The 17,951-nt window shown below is 58.9% G+C and overlaps 1 protein-coding gene across 1 annotated transcript in view; it reads left to right on the top strand.

The window, feature by feature from the left end:
- LOC128274134 (F-actin-monooxygenase Mical) overlaps positions 1 to 17,951 on the top strand; it is a 57,455-nt gene that overhangs the window by 27,111 nt on the left and 12,393 nt on the right. Inside the window, exons 2-8 of the mRNA XM_053012275.1 lie at positions 2,716 to 3,100; positions 3,228 to 4,716; positions 4,801 to 5,252; positions 8,679 to 8,930; positions 9,977 to 10,498; positions 10,568 to 11,282; positions 11,344 to 11,459. Of these exons, the coding sequence (XP_052868235.1) occupies positions 2,732 to 3,100; positions 3,228 to 4,716; positions 4,801 to 5,252; positions 8,679 to 8,930; positions 9,977 to 10,498; positions 10,568 to 11,282; positions 11,344 to 11,459 (3,915 nt within the window). The 5' untranslated portion in view covers positions 2,716 to 2,731. The remainder of the gene's footprint in view (positions 1 to 2,715; positions 3,101 to 3,227; positions 4,717 to 4,800; positions 5,253 to 8,678; positions 8,931 to 9,976; positions 10,499 to 10,567; positions 11,283 to 11,343; positions 11,460 to 17,951) is intronic.

Raw genomic sequence — 17,951 nt, 5'->3', positions numbered from 1 at the left:
AAACCTTTGCCCCTCTTCCTTCTCCTCCTGGCTGCGGTGCTGAACCGTATTTTTTTCGGGATCGTTTCCGGGCCAACCGACAACGGCCACGTTACTCGTTATTTGTTATGGGTGTTATCTGACAGGACACCGGTAGGAGGGGGGGGGGGGGGCCCCCAACGTAACAGGGGACCGGGACGGTGTGACCCACCTCCCGCCGAGCACCTTTTTGGGGGATGAGCGCCCCGTTTTAATTCGGTGCGGAAAAACGGAAGACATCGTGGAACGGCAATCAGACCAGCATCCACGAGGGGGCGAAGAAGAGTGCCGGCATATTTGCCGCATGACGCTGGGACGTTCCTGGAAGGTAGTGGTGTGCATGTTGCTTGTTGACACTGCACACTGTTTTGCGCGCGCCATTATTTTCTGCTATTTTCGGGTGAATAATAATAATAATTTCGTAAGGTAAGCAGCGCCGTTCCAAGTATAGGAATGCGTCAGCGCAGGGGTCAGTGCGTGCTGGTCTGGCCACTGACGGGAATGACAAACACGGCCACCGAATGAACGAACGCACTGCGAGACGCTCCTTCTGATGACACTTGCAGGACACACAGCATTCGAAATGGTGCGTCGTTCATGTACGATCGCATTGAAGCCGATCCACGTCAACGGCCTGCAAAAACAGTAGCAACATCTGAAATCGTAGACAAAATACAGGATATCGTAATAGAAAATCGTCGAGTCACTGAAAGAGACTTAGTAGAAGCCCTAGGCATCTCATTGGACAGTCTAAAGAAAAAACCACCACTTTGACAATTAGTTTGACAGTTGTGGAAGCGTAAGCGAAGCGCCCTTTCAGATTCTTACTACAGGGATGGAATTCATAAATTGGAATCTCTTTGGAACAAGTGTATTGAGTGTTCAGGGAGACGTCACTGAATAATAAAATGTATACCATAATGTTATGGTTATGGATCGAACCACAAAACTTTTTGAGTAGCCCTAGCCCTTAAACGGTCCTCTCCCAGCGCGCTCGGTTTCGGGGCCAGGGCCTTCGGGCTTCGGTTTTTGGTGTTTTGTTTTCAAAAACACTGCTCATCCGCACTGAACAACAACGCGGCCCAGAAAGGCGTAGGAGTGCATCAGGGTGGCAGGGGGTGGGGGGTGGTTTGGTGGTCGAGTTGACAAACGACGACGACGCGGACGACGGCGATGCGGGGCACCGTTTGCGCTTCGCTGACGAAGAATTTCGTCAGCGCGACCGATCCACACGGCCACCAGCTCTTGACGCTGGCCTGAAACAATGTTTTGAAAATCCTAGGAAAATGTCCCATAGTGGATTTCAATTTCAACACGAGATCTGGGTTGGGCTGGGTTGGGCCGCACGGTGGCGGCCACACGGCACACCGTTTCCTTAGTACAGGTTGACAGGATGAATAAAAAACAAAACGAACACGAGTGAGTGAGTTGCTCCTTCAGCTTCAATTCAACCACCGAAGAACCGCAATCAGCGAACACATTTCTCGGTAGCTTTTCCTTCTTCCTTTCGAAGTAAAATGGGCCGATGACGGCCGGCCGGCCCAAATCCGTACCAATCAGTAACTCGTTGATGGGTGCATTGGCTTCTCGTGGGGGTTTCCGAGCTCCCAAATACGTCACGTTCTGCTTATGAGTAACACCAACCACCGAGATGGCAGTGAGCTTAAATGAAATGAGCTTTTTGAATTTTCGTAGAGTGTCCTTATCGCCCGGGTGTATTGGTGATCGTACATTTCGGGCTCTGTTCGTAGTTGAGGATCCCCATTGCCAATTAAACCCAACACCATTTTCGAATTCCCGAGACGCAGCATTTCCCCCCAATATTTAGAACTTTGCAACGCTAGATGGTGTAAGCAGCACCCTGGAGCACACAGGAGTAACAGTTCAGCCTGGAGTAATGCACTCTTAGCCTAGCCTCCCAATCGGGGGTTCTCTGTTCTAGACCCTCTGGCGTGTGTGCGTGTATGGTGCGTGTGTATGGTGCGCAGAATTCTCGGAGATCAAGCAGCATCAATTTGCGAGCCACTAATCCCCGAGTGAGACGGCGAGATGACGGACCCCAGGGTTCGTCCCTTGCTCTAGAGAGATTCCCGGCTGAGAAGGTGTTGTTGTCATTCCGTCTGCGCACTTGATCGAACCTGGCTCTCTCTCTCTCTGTCTCACCCTGGATCTTTTTATTTCTCTCTCCATCTCTGTCTTTCCTTCTCACTGATTCTCACTATCGCCAACCCGGTTCGCCAATTTGACGACGGGGCCTTCGTCGCGAGCGTTGACAAATTTACGACGGGGGCTCGTCGCGCGGAACAAATCCGCGCGACCGTGGCAGCGGGTGGGCGGCGGAAGGACCCCGGTAGGACTTATATGGTTCGCGGGGTTCGCGCTCCTTTCCAGTCGCTCGCCGGCAGCCAAGGTGCAAACACGCGCTCGCAGTGTGCAATCTTAATCCATCAGCCAATCCATCTTGCCGTTGCCAATCCGGGAACCGCGCGGAAGGAAGTGTTTTGTTGTGTTGTGTGTGTGTGTGTGTGTTGCGGTGAATAGAGCCACAGGGCCCCAATGTAAATAGCATATAGTAGAGCTCGCGTGTCCTGTCCGGACTCTCGATTACGCCAACGCCTCTATTTTACACTAACCCCCTCTAACCTGCTCACCTTAATTTAATTTTGTTTTGTCCGCCCTTTTTTTCGGCTCTCGCAGGACATCGTTGAAGAGCATGAACGCAACAGCAGCAGCAGCAGCGGCGGCTGCGGCCATGTGCGAGCACGAGAAGGCCGCGCTGGCCACGGAGATGTTCAACCATTTCTGTGCGGCAACGACGATGCGCCAGATACTGGGCGTCTACCGGAACATGTGCGACACGATCGCGATCCGACCGGGGCCGCTGAACGAGTTCTACCCGAAGCTGCGGGCGATCGTCCGCAGCTGGAAGGCGCAGGCGCTGTGGAAAAAGTTCGACGCGCGGGCCGCCCACAAGGTGTACAGCAAGGGGACGGCGGCCGCCGGGACGCGCGTCCTCATCGTCGGCGCCGGCCCGTGCGGCCTGCGTACTGCAATTGAAGCCCAACTTCTCGGTGCCAAAGTGGTAAGTGTGTGTACCTCCGGCGTGTGTCCCTCCTCCCGGTGAACAATGAACACTCACTCCTTTCTGCTCTCTGCTCTCTGCTCTCTCTCACTCTCTCTCTCTCTCTCTCTCTCTTTCTCTCTCGTAGGTGATTGTAGAAAAACGTGATAGAATTAGTAGGAATAACGTACTGCACCTGTGGCCATTTCTGATCACCGACCTCAAGGCGCTCGGGGCGAAGAAGTTCTACGGCAAGTTCTGTGCCGGGTCGATCGACCACATCTCGATCCGGCAGCTGCAGTGCATTCTGCTGAAGGTGGCGCTCCTGCTCGGCGTCGAGGTCCACGAGGGCGTATCGTTCGTGCGCGAGATCGAACCGAGCGACGGGTACGGGTGGCGGGCGGCCGTCTCGCCCGAGGACCACGCGGTGTCGCACTACGAGTTCGACGTGCTGGTCGGGGCGGACGGCAAGCGCAACACGCTCGAGGGCTTCCGGCGCAAGGAGTTCCGCGGCAAGCTGGCGATCGCGATCACCGCGAACTTCATCAACAAGAAAACGGAAGCGGAGGCGATGGTGGAGGAGATCAGTGGGGTCGCGTTCATCTTCAACCAGTCGTTCTTCAAGGAGCTGAGCGAGAAGACGGGCATCGACCTGGAGAACATCGTCTACTACAAGGACGAGACGCACTACTTCGTGATGACCGCGATGAAGCACAGCCTGCTGCGGAAAGGCGTCATCCTGCAGGACTACGGCGATCCGGCCGACCTGCTGGCGCCGGCCAACGTCGACAAGGCGAAGCTGTTCGAGTACGCGCGCGATGCCGCTAACTTCTCGACCAAGTACCGGATGCCGAACCTGGAGTTCGCGGTCAACCACTACGGCAACCCGGACGTGGCGATGTTCGACTTCACGTCCATGTTCGCGGCGGACAACTCGTGCAAGGTGACGGTGCGCAAGAACTACCGGCTGCTATCCTGTCTCGTCGGTGACAGTCTGCTGGAGCCGTTCTGGCCGACCGGGTCCGGGTGCGCCCGGGGCTTCCTCTCGAGCATGGATGCGGCGTTCGCGGTGAAGATGTTCGCGAACGCGAAGAACAGCCTGCTCGGGACGATCGCGCAACGCGAGTCGGTGTACCGCCTGCTGGCGCAGACGACACCGGAGAACCTGCTGCGGAACATGAGCGCCTACACGCTTGACCCGTCGACGCGTTACCGCGAGCTCAACAAGTCGGCCGTCGGGATCGCGCAGATCAAGCACCTGCTGGACACGGACGACCCGGCGCTGCTGGAGCAGACGTTCCTCGACACGAACGTGTTCGCCGCCGCCGCCGCCGCCGCTGCTGCCGCTGCCACGGCGGCCGTCCCCGGCATCGTCGAGGTGCAGCCAAAGAGGAAGCGGCGCACGGTCGACACCGTCCCGCTCGGGACGGTGCTGCTGCGCTGGCTGAAGGCGCAGCTCAAGGACAGCGGGTTCGCGCACGAGCTGACCGAGCCGGCCGAGTGCTTCACCAACGGGAAGGTGCTCTGCACCCTCATCTACCGCTACCGGCCGGATCTGGTCAACCTGGATGAGCTGGCCGACTTCGGGGCCGACGTTTGCAACGAGCACGCGTTCATGATCTTCGAAAACCAACTCGGTAAGGCGGCAATCGTTGCGCACGAGTGTGCTCGTGGTGTGCTTACCGCTGTGTGTTTCTTCTTCCTCTCTCTCTGCTCTCTAGGGATTCCGCGCGTAATGTCGGGGCAGGAGTCGGTGTCGCTAGCCGGCGTCGACCCGAAGGTGTGGCTGAACTACCTGGAGCAGATCTGCGAGGTGTTCCGGGGCGAGATACCGCACGTCAAGCATCCGAAGCTGGATCTGGCCGAGTTCCGGCAGAAGCTGCCGGCGGATACACTCGCCTGGCAGCGGATGGCGCGCTTTGCTACCGTGCGCGCTCCCACGAGCGTCCCGCTCGGCAGTGGAGCCGTGGCGGCCCTGGCAGCCCCGTCCGGCACTGTGGCGGCGACGGCAGCATCATCGCGCAAGCCGAACTACTACCACCCGACCGCCGAGGAGGAGCGCTTCAAGCGGGGCCGCGCGGCAGTCGCCTCGCCGCAAACCGACACGATCAAGCGGGCGAAGAAGCGTCGCAGCCACGAGAAGTCCGGCGGCGGCGGCGGTGGCAGCAATATCGTAAGTATCGAGAGCGTGCGCATCTTTCTGGTCTCCCTCTGTCTGAGCTACCTGGCGCTGACGCCCTCGTTCGCGCGCATGATCGGCTACGGTCGGTTGTTGCGGCGCGAACTGTAACCAGGATTCGAGCCAGGCTCTACCGGGCCCGGGTGTCTCGAGAGACAGAAAATGGCCTGAAACGAGTGTGAAACAGCGCGGAGAGCAAGCGAGGGAACGAGAAAATGGGCGATCGGGAGAGACATGGGACAAACGGATATTGTAGACGAATAGTTAACCGGTGTCGCTCCCTTATCCGGTGGCCTCCTCCGCCCTCTTCCTTCAACCTCTCTCTAACTACTCATCCCTAGATATACCCTCCCTAGAATCTCGTAAGGTAGTCTGTTTTTTTTAGTTCCCTCCATTTGTTTTCACTCTCGGTAGCCGGTCCGTCAAGCCACACATCGAACAGGCAATCGCGTCAAATGCAAACTCGTCCATTAGGTTTTAGCAAACGATCACTTCAATCCGTCGTGGCCATCCGTCGTGGCCGCTCTGTGTTGTTTGAGTGTGCCCGTCAAAAGCTTGGCATTTGGCGTTTTGCTCGGTGGCCACACGATGATTTGGTCTCAATTTTTGTTTTCCAACCAACGAATGGCCAAGAGCTGCTTTCGTAGTTCGCAGGAACCTCTACCTCCTGTGTGCGTAATTTAAGGCTTTCAATGTTATAAAAAAATAAGAGAAGATCTTTGAATTATCTTTTACTTGCTGACCGTTAACTTTTAATCGATCGTCTCCAGCGGTGGACACTAACATCTTAACCTTGATCGGTAGTTGTAGTTGCCTCTAGTTTTCTGTGATGCCTTTCTCCGCGTCACCTTGTAGTAATATCGCGCGTCTAGTTTTTCTACTAGTTTGGTGCGTGCGTTCGGTTTGAGTCTGTGCGAGGTCAGGATGGTTTCGCAAAAACGTATACGTGCCGCACCGACGAGGGCAGCACATGTCATGCGTGGCACATTTTACAACCCCAATCGATCGTTAGCTCGCACCCCCGGTTGCGTCGACCATACATCACAATTCGTTTCGAATTTTGGACTTTCACGATCGGGGTGCGTACCGTAACGGGGGGCCCATCTGATTCGATTGCCGAATTCTTTTGCCAATGTAGTCAAGTCGGGAACTGGAATTCGCACACATTCCTAAACCTTGCATCGTCATATTTTGGACCGAACGATAATATATTTCGTGGCGCCAATTTCATCACGCCTACCCCCCTTTTTGGCCAGTGACGTAATGGTGTGTGTGTGTGATTAAGTGCAGGATCAAAACAAACTCGCCCGGATGAGGCTTGCCACAGATACGGGCGCCGGGGGGCTTCGCTGCGGTTAGTGCTGTCATCACTTTGTATTGTTTCGTTGGGCCGTGTTAAAAAGTATCCGTGGTTTATTTGTTGATATTTCGATCAAACGCATTTTCCATTGGAAATTGCTTTTCATCAATCAAATAGTGGGCGTTATTATCTCTGACGTTTTGCCCTTTTTACGGCAAGCTACAAAATGCCATCGATGTAGAACTTTCTGTGGGTCTTATGTTGGCCTCTGGGACAATGTGTATGTTGCAAAGACTGTCCGGTTTAAATGCTTTTAGACTGTATGGTATGTATGATGTTGTTTATCACTCACTCAACTGCTGACAGCTTGCCATATGCTGCTCCACCAGTTGCTTCAAATGTCATTAGCTTTTCTAGGTGACTGGCCGAAGATCAGAGCGATGTCTTCAGATATTTGATTCATTTTCAAATTAATTTATAATATTGTGTTCCATAGCAAATAATTACACTACTTGGCGAGTGAAGCGAAAACACTCTACATAAAGGCGTTCAAACTCAAGTGTCTGCTTAACGCAATGAGTATCTAATAACAAAAACTGCGGGTACTTTGCAATACGATCTAATATTTTTCCCTCCCGAATAGCGGAGTTCGTTGGCGAAGTTGCGTGACAGATATAAGAAGAAAAGGGAGAACATGAAACGGTTTTTTGACGGCAACAGCAAAACAACTTTTTGCTTACGACAATTCCCGATCCAGCTTAGGTTTTACAACATGCGCTTGGCAAATTTTAAATCGAACATCGCTAGAAAATTTCGTTCTGTTGCGATTTCAAGAGGTTCCATATCACGAACCTCGGGGTCCGATCGGGCTCGGTTTTGTTTTGGGGGCCGCTTTCCTTGCCCAGGAACGCCCGTGTCTGAGCGGCAAAATAACTTCCATTTCCAGTTCTGTATATACACTACACATTTGCGTTTCGCATCTCCGACACCACCAACCGGCCGCTGAGTCTTCTGAGTACTACCGTCAGGGTTGTCGCCAGCCGGCCCGCCCTGTGTACAGTGTGTATATCATTCCGTTGTGGGTTCCGCTGTGAGCTGTATCAATACTATAGATTAAGGAGCATATCCCATCCACGTTAACGAGCCTGTAGGGGTCACGTTGCTGTATCATAGTAGTTTGGCGTTGTAGTTTGTTTCATTCATTATTTCATTATGTACTCTCATTTGCTGGCTCCATTTGGGTTTTGTGGCCAAAACCGAGCGAACATCAAACATTTATCACCCACGGCATACGCAAAGCTCATTATTACTATTACTGTAAGTGTAATCCAAATAAACTTTCTCGTGTTTTGAAAACCAACTTAAATTTTATTATTTTTTATTCACTTCATTCGCAGCGCGCCTAGTAGACGCTGTGTAGTGCCGATACGATTGGGCCGAGGGTGAAGTTCGTGGTTCCGATTCCGTGTTTGGCAAAACTGTAGCATTAGCGGTAGTAGTAGTAGTAGTAGTAGTCGTAATCAATATGGCGATTTATCTCGGTAAAGTGAACCCTTCGAGAAGAAGGCCCTTCAAGAAGCGGTAGATTAATAGGCTGTAAGCTGTATAAAAACAAAAACTAAATCGAAATTGAAAGCTCAACATCGGGCCACGAGCTTTAACCTCACCTGATCGTGGTGTTCAGTAGAGTAAAAGTAGATAAAGCCATCCAGCATAGCCAACTCACACTCCCACTCTCATATGTTCTTTTCATCACTCACAAACGCTCACACACTTTTTCACTGCAACAAGTTCCTAACCACTCGTATCACACACTCGTATCGCCCGCCGCACCATCTCCTAATCTACCGGGAGTACCGGCAACACAACACTTCAGCTTCTCCACCTCTTGCCGTGGTCGGTTAGACTCGGTGTCATCTGAATTGTCACTGTTGCTGCTGCTGCTGCTGCTGCTGCTGGAGAGAAGCAAAGGTTGGGCGTGTGTCAATCGGCAAAAGGGCCAGCAGCATCTAGTAGCCCCAGCCCAGCTGCTGGTGTCCACGTGTGTCCTGTTCCTGTGTCGGACTTCCGCCCTTCTGTCTGCCTTCTCTGTCTGTATGTCTCTATTTTTGCCATTGTAGGAGGAGCGGACGCGCCGGTTGCAGGACATCGAGGCGAACCGGGTCGATCGGCAGACGAAGCGGCGCATGCAGCGCGCCCAGCAGACGCAGAACTTCTACAAGAGCATCCACATGTTGCAGGCGAACACGCTGCTGCGCGAGAGCGGCGACAACTCGGGCGCGTTCGAGGACTACTCCCTGTTTCTGTACCGCCAGTCGGCGCCCGAGTTTAACGATCGCGTCCGCGAGCTCGAGCTCAAGCTGCGCTACCCCGTAAGCGGTTCTGTTCGTGTGTGACCCTCCCGCCCCGTGTGTGCCCTGTTTGTTTGTCGGCCTCCGCCATGTTCCGCCGTGTGTAACAGCCGCTCCACAAGCATCTGCAGCGTGTTGCCACCAGCCAATAACTGCGCTTCTCTAGTTCTACCACTCGTTGTTGTAACCCGATTTCCCTGATGCATGATGTCTTCTCATGGCTGCTTGACCATTTTGGACGTTTCGCGTGATCCTTCCACTTTGTGTGCCTTTGCCCCCACTCGATGCCCGCCTTACTCTAATCAACGTGACATTTGAAGAGGCTGTGGCTTCTAGTCCGGCCGGGCCTCCTAGATAACGAGCAGCTAACAACGCGGCGACGGCGAGCAGGAAAAGCGTTGAAAAGAAAACAGGCGCTTCGTCGTATCGGATAACTCCGTTCGTGTATCATATACTACTCCACTACTACTGCTACTACTGCTACTGTCACTGATCTAACCGCCCTCCCCCCTAACGTCATTCCAGCTCTCTTGGTTTTCTGTGTTGTTGATTCGTTAAAGAAAACATTCGGCATCGCACTGTGAACGAGTGTGCGAGTTCATCCTTTCTCCTGTAAGCTACCACTACCACTGAACCATCACCACCGCCACCATAACCACCGCATGCATGCCTTAATCATTCGCAACGCCCGCTCTACTAGTGTTGACGACAAGGGGACGTTCGAGACTTCCTACCTTCCTTCCTGCCGTAGCAGTAACCGTGTATTGTTTGTATATCTAATCTAAGTTAATAGTTACCTTTTTTGGTTGTTTTTACATTGTTCGTGTAAGTAGTTTGTATAAATACACACGCACACACAAATGGATCCACCTACACCACAGTCACAGGACGAACAGAAAGACGGAAAGGAAACAGAACATATAGAGAAAACACCCGACAGCTGATAGTGTACTCCAGACACTCCCTCCGGACCATTCGCGATCGATCGCGACCACACCAACGACTACACCGGTCGATTCCTCCACGTTTTCTAACCTTTCCCGTTTGCTCCTCCGCGCTCCGTGTAGGATCGAGAGCGGGGTTTGGCGGCGCCGTATGCGCGCGGCGGCATCAACGATGGCGACCAATTCAGTGATCGCGTTCGCTCGATGGAGCAGCGAATCGGTGGCAAAGCAGGCGGGCTCGTGGCGGATAAAAAACCGAAGGACCTGCTGCGGGCGATCGGCAAGATCGACTGCAACGACTGGAACGTGAAGGAGATCGAGCGCAAGATCGAGCAGTCGAAGAAGACGACCGACATCGGCAAGAGCCGCGAGCGGGTACCGAACTGGAACCGAGAGCAGTTTCTGGCGCGCCAGAACCGGCTCACGCAGCCGAAAGACGACGAGAAGTACCGGGAGATCGACACCTCGCTGAAGGCGATCGCAAAGCAGCTGAAGGAGGGCCACAATCTCGATCTGGGCGAGCGGGGCAAGAACAAGGTGGCGTCCATTGCCGGTGCGCTGCAGAGCACGAAGCAGCAGCAGAAGCAGCAACAGCAACAGCAGCAGCACCAGCAACAGCAGCAGTCGAATCAGGCGCAGAAAACGGTACGTTACTCAGGCAGTCGTTGGTGGTGTTGTTTCTAACTCTCTCTCTCTCTCTCTGTCTGGTTTTAGGCCGCCGCGCTCGTCCTGACGGCGAGCGGCATCGCGGAGAAGTGTCACTTCTGCAAGCAGCGCGTCTACCTGATGGGCAAGGTGACGACCGAGGGGCTGACGCTGCACCGGTCGTGCCTGAAGTGTCACCACTGCCACACCAACCTGCGCCTCGGCGCGTACGCGTTCGATCGCGACGACCCGGAGGGTCGGTTCTACTGTACGCACCACTTCAAGCTACCCTCGAAGCGGGAGGCCAAAGGCTCCGGGACCACCCGGGAGTCGCCCTCGAGGGCCCGCCCGCGGGACTCGGTGGCTGGCGGTGGCGGTCGGCGGGACCTGGTGGTCGGCGCCGTCGCCCCCGCCACGCCGACAACACCGGACGGTGGCGCGTCGATGGTCGACTATCTGGTGCGCGTCGACACGCCGGAGCGGATCGAATTTGCGAACGCCGATGACGGCGGCGGCCTGTCGGACGCCGACGCCCACCTGGTGATCGACGAGAATGAGTGGACCGACCGCAACTTCGGTACCGAGTCCGACGAGGAGTCGGACGAGGACGAGGACCTGTCGAGCACGGACGACTCGGACACCGGCAGCGACTCGGACTACGAGGAGGCGGCCGGGTCGCCGCTCGGGGCCCAAACCCTGCAGCTCGCCTCGGAGTGGATCAGCGACAAGCGCTTCTCGAACATGGTCGACAGCGACGACGACTTCTACGGTTACTCTAGTGAAGGTAATCAGACGGCGACTACCGATCGACTCCTGTTCTTACCCCCTGTGCTACTTTTTTGTAGACGATGATGCCGACTCGCAGACGGAAGGCGAGGAGCTTGCCCGGGCCCGCGAGATGCGCATGCAGGAGGTCAAGCTAATGCCCCCGTTGACGCTGCCGACGGACACCGAAACCGAGGTAAGTACGGCGAGCCGGAGGAGGCCGCCGCCGCCGAAGAGGTATACACTCTGAGCGGCGGGGTGCTTAGCAGCAGGTTTGGGTTGCGCCCGTGGGGGGGTTCCGCGAAGCACCCCGTGTCGAAGGGGTGTGTCGGTCGCAAGGTAAACGCGCGCGCCGTGTGCGGGCGCGCTGGTGTTGCTTCTTCTTCGTTTTTTGATGAATCACTTTTGTTCTCTATTACCGTGTCCACACACACACACACACACACCCTATTCAACCAACCACCCATACCCTCCCCCCCCCACTGTGTGTGTGTGTTGTGTCTTCCTTTTGTCTCCTCCGCCATTACGCAACGCATACCGAATCTCACCGCCCCATAGCAGGTTGTCGTAGTGAGTAGCAGCATGGTCGCTGCACATCAGCAGCAGCAGGAGGAGGAGAAGGAGCTGGTCCCTCGGGGTCCCGTGCTGATGACGCCCGTCGTGGAAACGGCCGAGGACCGTGCGCTCCGGGAGCGGATGATGAAAAAGTTGAGCGTGCGCGAACAGTGGCTGCACGCGCAGCTGTTGCCCGCGCTGCCCGATCCCAGCGAAACACCGGAAACCGTCGGTCACCGGATGGTGGCGGCGGAGGCAGCGACGGCAGCGGACGGTGAACTGATGCTGTCCAACAAACAGAAATCCAACTCCTTCTTCGGCGGGCTCATGAACAGTCTCAGCACACTGATCAAACCGAAAGCACACACCACTTCATCACCACCCCCACCACTACTACTACCATCACAACCACCAGAACCACCGACGACGTCATTGCCGGTGCTCGTACCACCACCACTACCATCAACACCACCACCATCATCATCATCTTCATCATCATATAGAATCATCGAAGCGTCGCCGAAATCGTCCATCCTCCGCTCCTCGCTCCACCAGCAACCCGTTACCGTCGGCTCGGTTCCACCTTCGCCGGTGCCGTCCGTGCGCAGCGCCCGATCGGCCCCGTCGCCTACGCCGCCGTCGGCCAAGAAGAATAGCCGAAGCCACAGCCGACACTCCGCAAAAGCGGAGATGATGCCGGCGGGAGGCTCGGAGGCTGGCTCAACCGGTTCCGGTTCCGGTTCGGCCCCGGGCACTCCCCGCATGTCCGGCCGTCGCCGGCACGCGGCTGGGCCGACGGCGGCCCCCCCGTCCGATGCCACTGAGGACACCGACGAGTTCCTGCGCCACCTCAAAGCGGAGCAGGCCGAAGCGGAACGGCGCAACAAGAAGCAGGAGGCGAAAAAGTTCCACACCCACATGCAGTCGATCCGGTCGGCCGTCGACGGGCCGAAGGGCGGCGTGGTGGGCGTACGGAGTGCCCAGGACGCGGCCCGGTTTTTCGTGGCCCCGAAAGCGCAGCCGAAGCAGCTGCCGAACAAGGACGTGGCCGCCCTGCAGCAGTCGGCGACCGCCGGCGGCAGCCTGGCGAAGTACTTCCCCAAGGCAACGGGCAGCGGCGGCGGCGGCGGCGGCGGCGCGACGACACCGTCGTCGGTGTCGAGCGGGGAAAGTTCGCCCGCGGCCGCCCGGAAACGGCTCACTGCAAGCAACAGCTGCACGGACGTCGACGGACTGCTGAAGTACTTCGGGCCGAGCGCGGCCCGAAGCTCCGTTCCACCGGCGACGCCACCGCCCTCGGTGCGCGATTCGCCGGCCGGTTCTCGCCGAAGCTCACCGCCGATCGGGGGGACGCCGCCGCCGGCGCCGGCGGCAACGGCAATATTACCGAAGAAGAACATTCTCGCCCTGCAGCCGATCAAGAAGTCCAAGACCGAGGTGGCGGTCCCGGCGACCGCCACCACCAGGCGGAACGTGCTCGCCTTCCAACCGACCGCCCAGCCGCCGGCGGCACCGGCGGCTCGGAAGCCTCTGGTGCCACCGAAGCCGCCGAAGCCAGTCGAGCCGGCCGCGCGCGATGCGGACGAGCAGCTGTTCGAGGATCTGCTGCAGGACGTCGACCACGTGTCGCTGCTCGATAAATTCGACGAAATTTTGGGCGACGCAAAACTGAGCCCCCCACCCGCGGGGGCGGCAAGAAAAGCAGGCAGTGGTTCGCCCAAGAAGGCGCCGCCTAAGGTGCCGGCACCGGTAAGGGCGCTGCCACCGAGGATGACCACCAAGCGGCCACCGTTCCGGATCACGATGCCGGTGCGCATGCAGGAATCGCTCGAGGAGATCTATCTGGCCAGCCTGTCGAAGCTGGACACGCGCCCGTCGACGTTGATCAGCTTCACCGACCATTCACAGGAGCAGGAGCCCTCCACCTCCACGGCCAGCGCGGTGGGAAGTGGTGCCTCGGAGGTGGTGGTGGTGGTACGCGACGGCGGCGGCGCCGGTGTTGGTGCTGGTGCCGCGCCGCCAGGTACAGTACGCCCGGTGGAAGTCGCGCCCCGCCGGAAGTCGAGTTCGCCCTCGCGCGGGCCGAATTCCTTTCGCGGTGGTCCGGACGACGACCGGAAGTGGTGTGATTCTAATTTACAGCTCTTTCAGAAAACGCCGCCGACGGCGACAGTGCCGGCGGCGGCAGCGGCAGTGGCAGCGGCGAGCAGTGTGCCAGCGAAAGCAGCGTCGGCGGCGAAGAAATCTTCGGAGAAAGTGACGACGACGGCGACCTCGATGACGATGGTGAATGGAGGGCACCAGCAGCAGCAGCAGCAGCAGCAGCAGAAGAGCGCACCGACGAAGATGGCACCGAGCCAGCGGAAGGGTGGGACAACGGCGACACCGCTGCCGTCCGCTGGTTCCGCGAACCCGGTCCGGAAAGCTATCTCTAGCGTGCAGATCTCGCTCCAGTCGTCACCCCCGGCCACCGCCCACGATGGTAGTGGTCCACCGAGTAGTACTTTCAGCAGCAGCAGCAGCAGCAGCAATACCAAGCAACAACCTTCCCCCCAGTCATCTGGCAGCCGCCCCTCGGCTGCCCCTGGGTCTCTCGTGAAGTCGGCCTTCGCCGTCGTCGGCACCGATCCGCTGGCGCAAAAATCCATTTCTATGCTCGAGCTGCACCGCGCACCGGAAGCGGTAACAAAGCGGCCGGTGGCCTCGCCGGCGCCCACACGGAAGAAGCAACGGCCGACGGCGACGGCAGCACCAACAGCAGCCGCACCATCAGGAGGAGGATCCGCTCCGAAGCCACCGGAGAGCGCTCCGAGCGATCCAATCGACTCTACCCAAGTGACCCACGGTGAGATGCCCGTGTGCCCAACCACTAGACCAACGCCCCCAATCGCCCCACCTGCCCCCCGTGCCCCGTGTACGACACTGTCGTCGGACGAGCAGTGTTTCGAGCAGCTGCGCCGGAAGCACGAGGCAATATTCGCGGCCGCGGCCCAGCGGGCCACAGCGACGGTGGACGAGGCGGTGGTGGTACCGAGGACGCTTGCCGAGGTGCGCAGCTCGTTGCTTGCCAACAACCGGCCGGACGAACCGAAGCCATCGCCTACGGCGCAAGCCGCCAGTAGTTCGTCACAGGCGGCCGTTCCGCAAACCGCCGGTGGCCGTGACGGAATCGCCCAGCTGATGATGGAGCTGATGCCGGGCGGCACTGGCACCACCCCCGGCCGGGAGGACGGGCCACCGGTGGTGGACCTTCTGCTGGACGATGTGCCAATCCCGCGGCAGCGGCAGCGCACCTCCTTCCAGCGTGAGTTGAACAAGTTGCGACGGGCCCAGTCACTGACGGCGCAGATAACGGTGGTTCCTTCCACCAAAACCACCACCACAACCACCACCACGAAAGCGGACACGGCACCGGTGGTGCGGCTTGGAAGCGAAGAGAAGATGCAGCTACGGCTCGAGCGGTCGGCGCAGATCAAGGAGCAGTATGCGAAGCAGCAGGTTCCTCCGACGGTGCCCAAGGACGTTCAAAGAACCAAGGAGCACCATCGTCCGAGCCGCCGAGAACCGGAACGGGAGTCCGGCAAGGCGGCCGGTTCGGAAGTGTGCGATTTTGAGGAGCTTCTGCGCGAGCCGGACCTTGCTGCAAGCCAGCTCCAGGAGGACGAGTTCGAGAAGTGCTTTGTGCTGGCCTCCAAGGAGGAGCAGAAAGCGCCGTCGCCGAGCCCGGCCAAGCAAAGCTCACCGCAAGCCAAGCGTCCGGTGGCGGAGCGTCCCGGACTGATTTCGCGCACCGAGCTCACGAAGACGATGGCCCAGCTCACGGAGAAGCCGTTGACGAAGCTGAGCCCGCTCGAGGAGCTGCTGTGCAAGCCCGTGGAGAGCCCGGAACCACCACCGAAGCTTGACAGCTCGGATCTGGTGAACAGCGCCCGAAAGCTATCGGGCCCGATGCTGATGCCCGACGTCCTCAGCTCGGTGGCGGTGCCGCCGCCACCGCCGCAGCAGCAGCAGATGAAGGTGCTTCCGGTGGTGGTGGTGCCCCAGCCCCAGCAGATCCAGGTGTACACGCTGCACACGGAGACCGCACCGGAGCCGGAACCGCAGCCCTCGACTCAGGGCGTGTCCGGGAGCTACGCGCACATTCTGCGCGACATCACGTCCGGGCTGGTGGGGGCCGATTTTGCCGCACCGGTTACGTACGACGAGCCGCCGGTGAACGAGCGGGCCGCCGAACGTTCCTCCGACTTTCAGACCTACAAGCAGCGGCTGCTGCAGGAGCAACAACAGCAGCAACAGCAGCAACAGCAGCAACAGCAGCAGCAACCACCCGAGCGCCCGTTGCGGCGCCCGAAGAAGCTCGAAGGGGGACGGTCCGGCGGCGGCGGTTTTGGGGACCGGGAGGGTCCGAAGTCGGCGTTCGACAACTCGATCTGCATCGATCCGTGGCGAGCTCGGAAGTCGGCCAGCATCGAGAACGTGGCGATCGAGCAGGTGTTCGTGAAACAGCACGACGCGGTGGTGGACACGTTCTTCGTGGTGCCGGAGCCACAGTCGCAGCGTGACCCCGGCCGACCCCGCCCCGCCCCGGGTGGTGCCGTGCGGCGCTCCAAGTCGTACGACCGTCTAACGGTGCCGGGTCAGCAGCAGCGCTGGCAGCCGCCACCGCGTGAGTTCGACTACAACGTGGAGTCCTCCGCCACCGGTGGGGGAGGTGCGGGACGCACCTCCGCACTGCAACGGCTGGTGGACCCGCGGCTGCGCCACCTGGCCATCTCGGACGACGAGGACGACGACGAAGAACTGGCGAGTCTGCGGGTAGCGGCGGGCTCCGGCGGTGGGGATTCTGCGCGTGGGTGGCGCTGGCGCAAGAACAAGTCCACGTCGGACGTCCGGCGGACGAAGGCGGATGCGGAGCCGCGGCCACCGCGGGTCGACATTGACCGCGAGTCGCCGCGGCCGCGCACGACCGACTTCTCCAAGTGGGAGGCGATCCTGGACCGGGGCGTCACGTACTACGAGGGCGTCGGGCACAAGGCCACCTCCCGGCCGGATGTGAAGGCCCTGGAGAGGCGCATCGACGAGCTGGAGGTGCGCCGGGCGCGCCCCGCCCGCCGCAAGGCCATCCCGAAGGGTTACGACCCGGACGAGTACGTACCGCGGATTAACCGGCGGCCGGGCGGCGGCGACGACGACGACGCGTTGCTGGACCCAACGCTGCCCAGGGACTACGATCCGGACGAGTACGTACCGCGACCCGCCCGTGCGGCCGCGGCGTCGCTCGCCAGCGTCCAGCCGTTGCCCCGCTCATACGATCCGGACGAGTATATCCCGCGGGCCAATCGACGCGAGCCGCCCATGGCTGAGATCCCGGTGCCGATACGGCGCGCCCCGGCCAAGTACTTGAAGGCGGGGCCACCCCCGCCAGCACCGCTGGAGGAACTACCCTATCCGCCGGCGGCGGTGGTGCGCCCGAAGCCGACGGTCCACGTGCCCGTAGTTACGTCCTCGAGCAGTGGTGCATCCCGGGACATTGCGCGGTCCCAGTACGCCCGGCGGTACGACGCCGAGGACCGGCACATTGTCGACCGGAGCCACCGGCTGCACGAGCGGACCAACCGCTACATCCGGTCGCAGGTGACGCGCAACGATCCAAACCCCTACATCCGGGAGCTGCTGGCCAACGAGTCCGACGACGACGATCGGCCGTCGGCGTCGCTCTACCACCACCACCACCATCCAGTCGGTAGGGCGGCTACGTCGGCGGCATCGTATCAGTCGTACCGTTCGACCACCGGCGGCGGCGGCAGCGGCGGCGGTGTCGGACCTGCAAGCTCCACTCCCAGCGCATCGTTCGCTGGTGGTGGTGGTACCACGGCGTACGGCGGGTCAGCGGGCCGCATCCAGACCAAAGCGATCCAGCAGCCGTCGCGCATGATGCACTACGCCACCACGTCCCGGGCCGCTGCCCCGACATCGGCGTACGATCACCATCGTCCACGCGGCCCCGGTGACAACGCCGTCGGCGACTCATCGCGCACCCGCGACAACTGTCAAATCTCCTAGACACACGAGCGAGCGAGCGAGCGAGAGAGAAAGAGCGAGAGAGGGAGAGAGGCAGAGAGAGAGAGAGAGA

Source organism: Anopheles cruzii, chromosome X (assembly GCF_943734635.1).
Source record: "Anopheles cruzii chromosome X, idAnoCruzAS_RS32_06, whole genome shotgun sequence".
Taxonomy (NCBI): Eukaryota; Metazoa; Arthropoda; class Insecta; order Diptera; family Culicidae; genus Anopheles; species Anopheles cruzii.
This window is presented reverse-complemented; position numbering and strand designations above follow the sequence as displayed.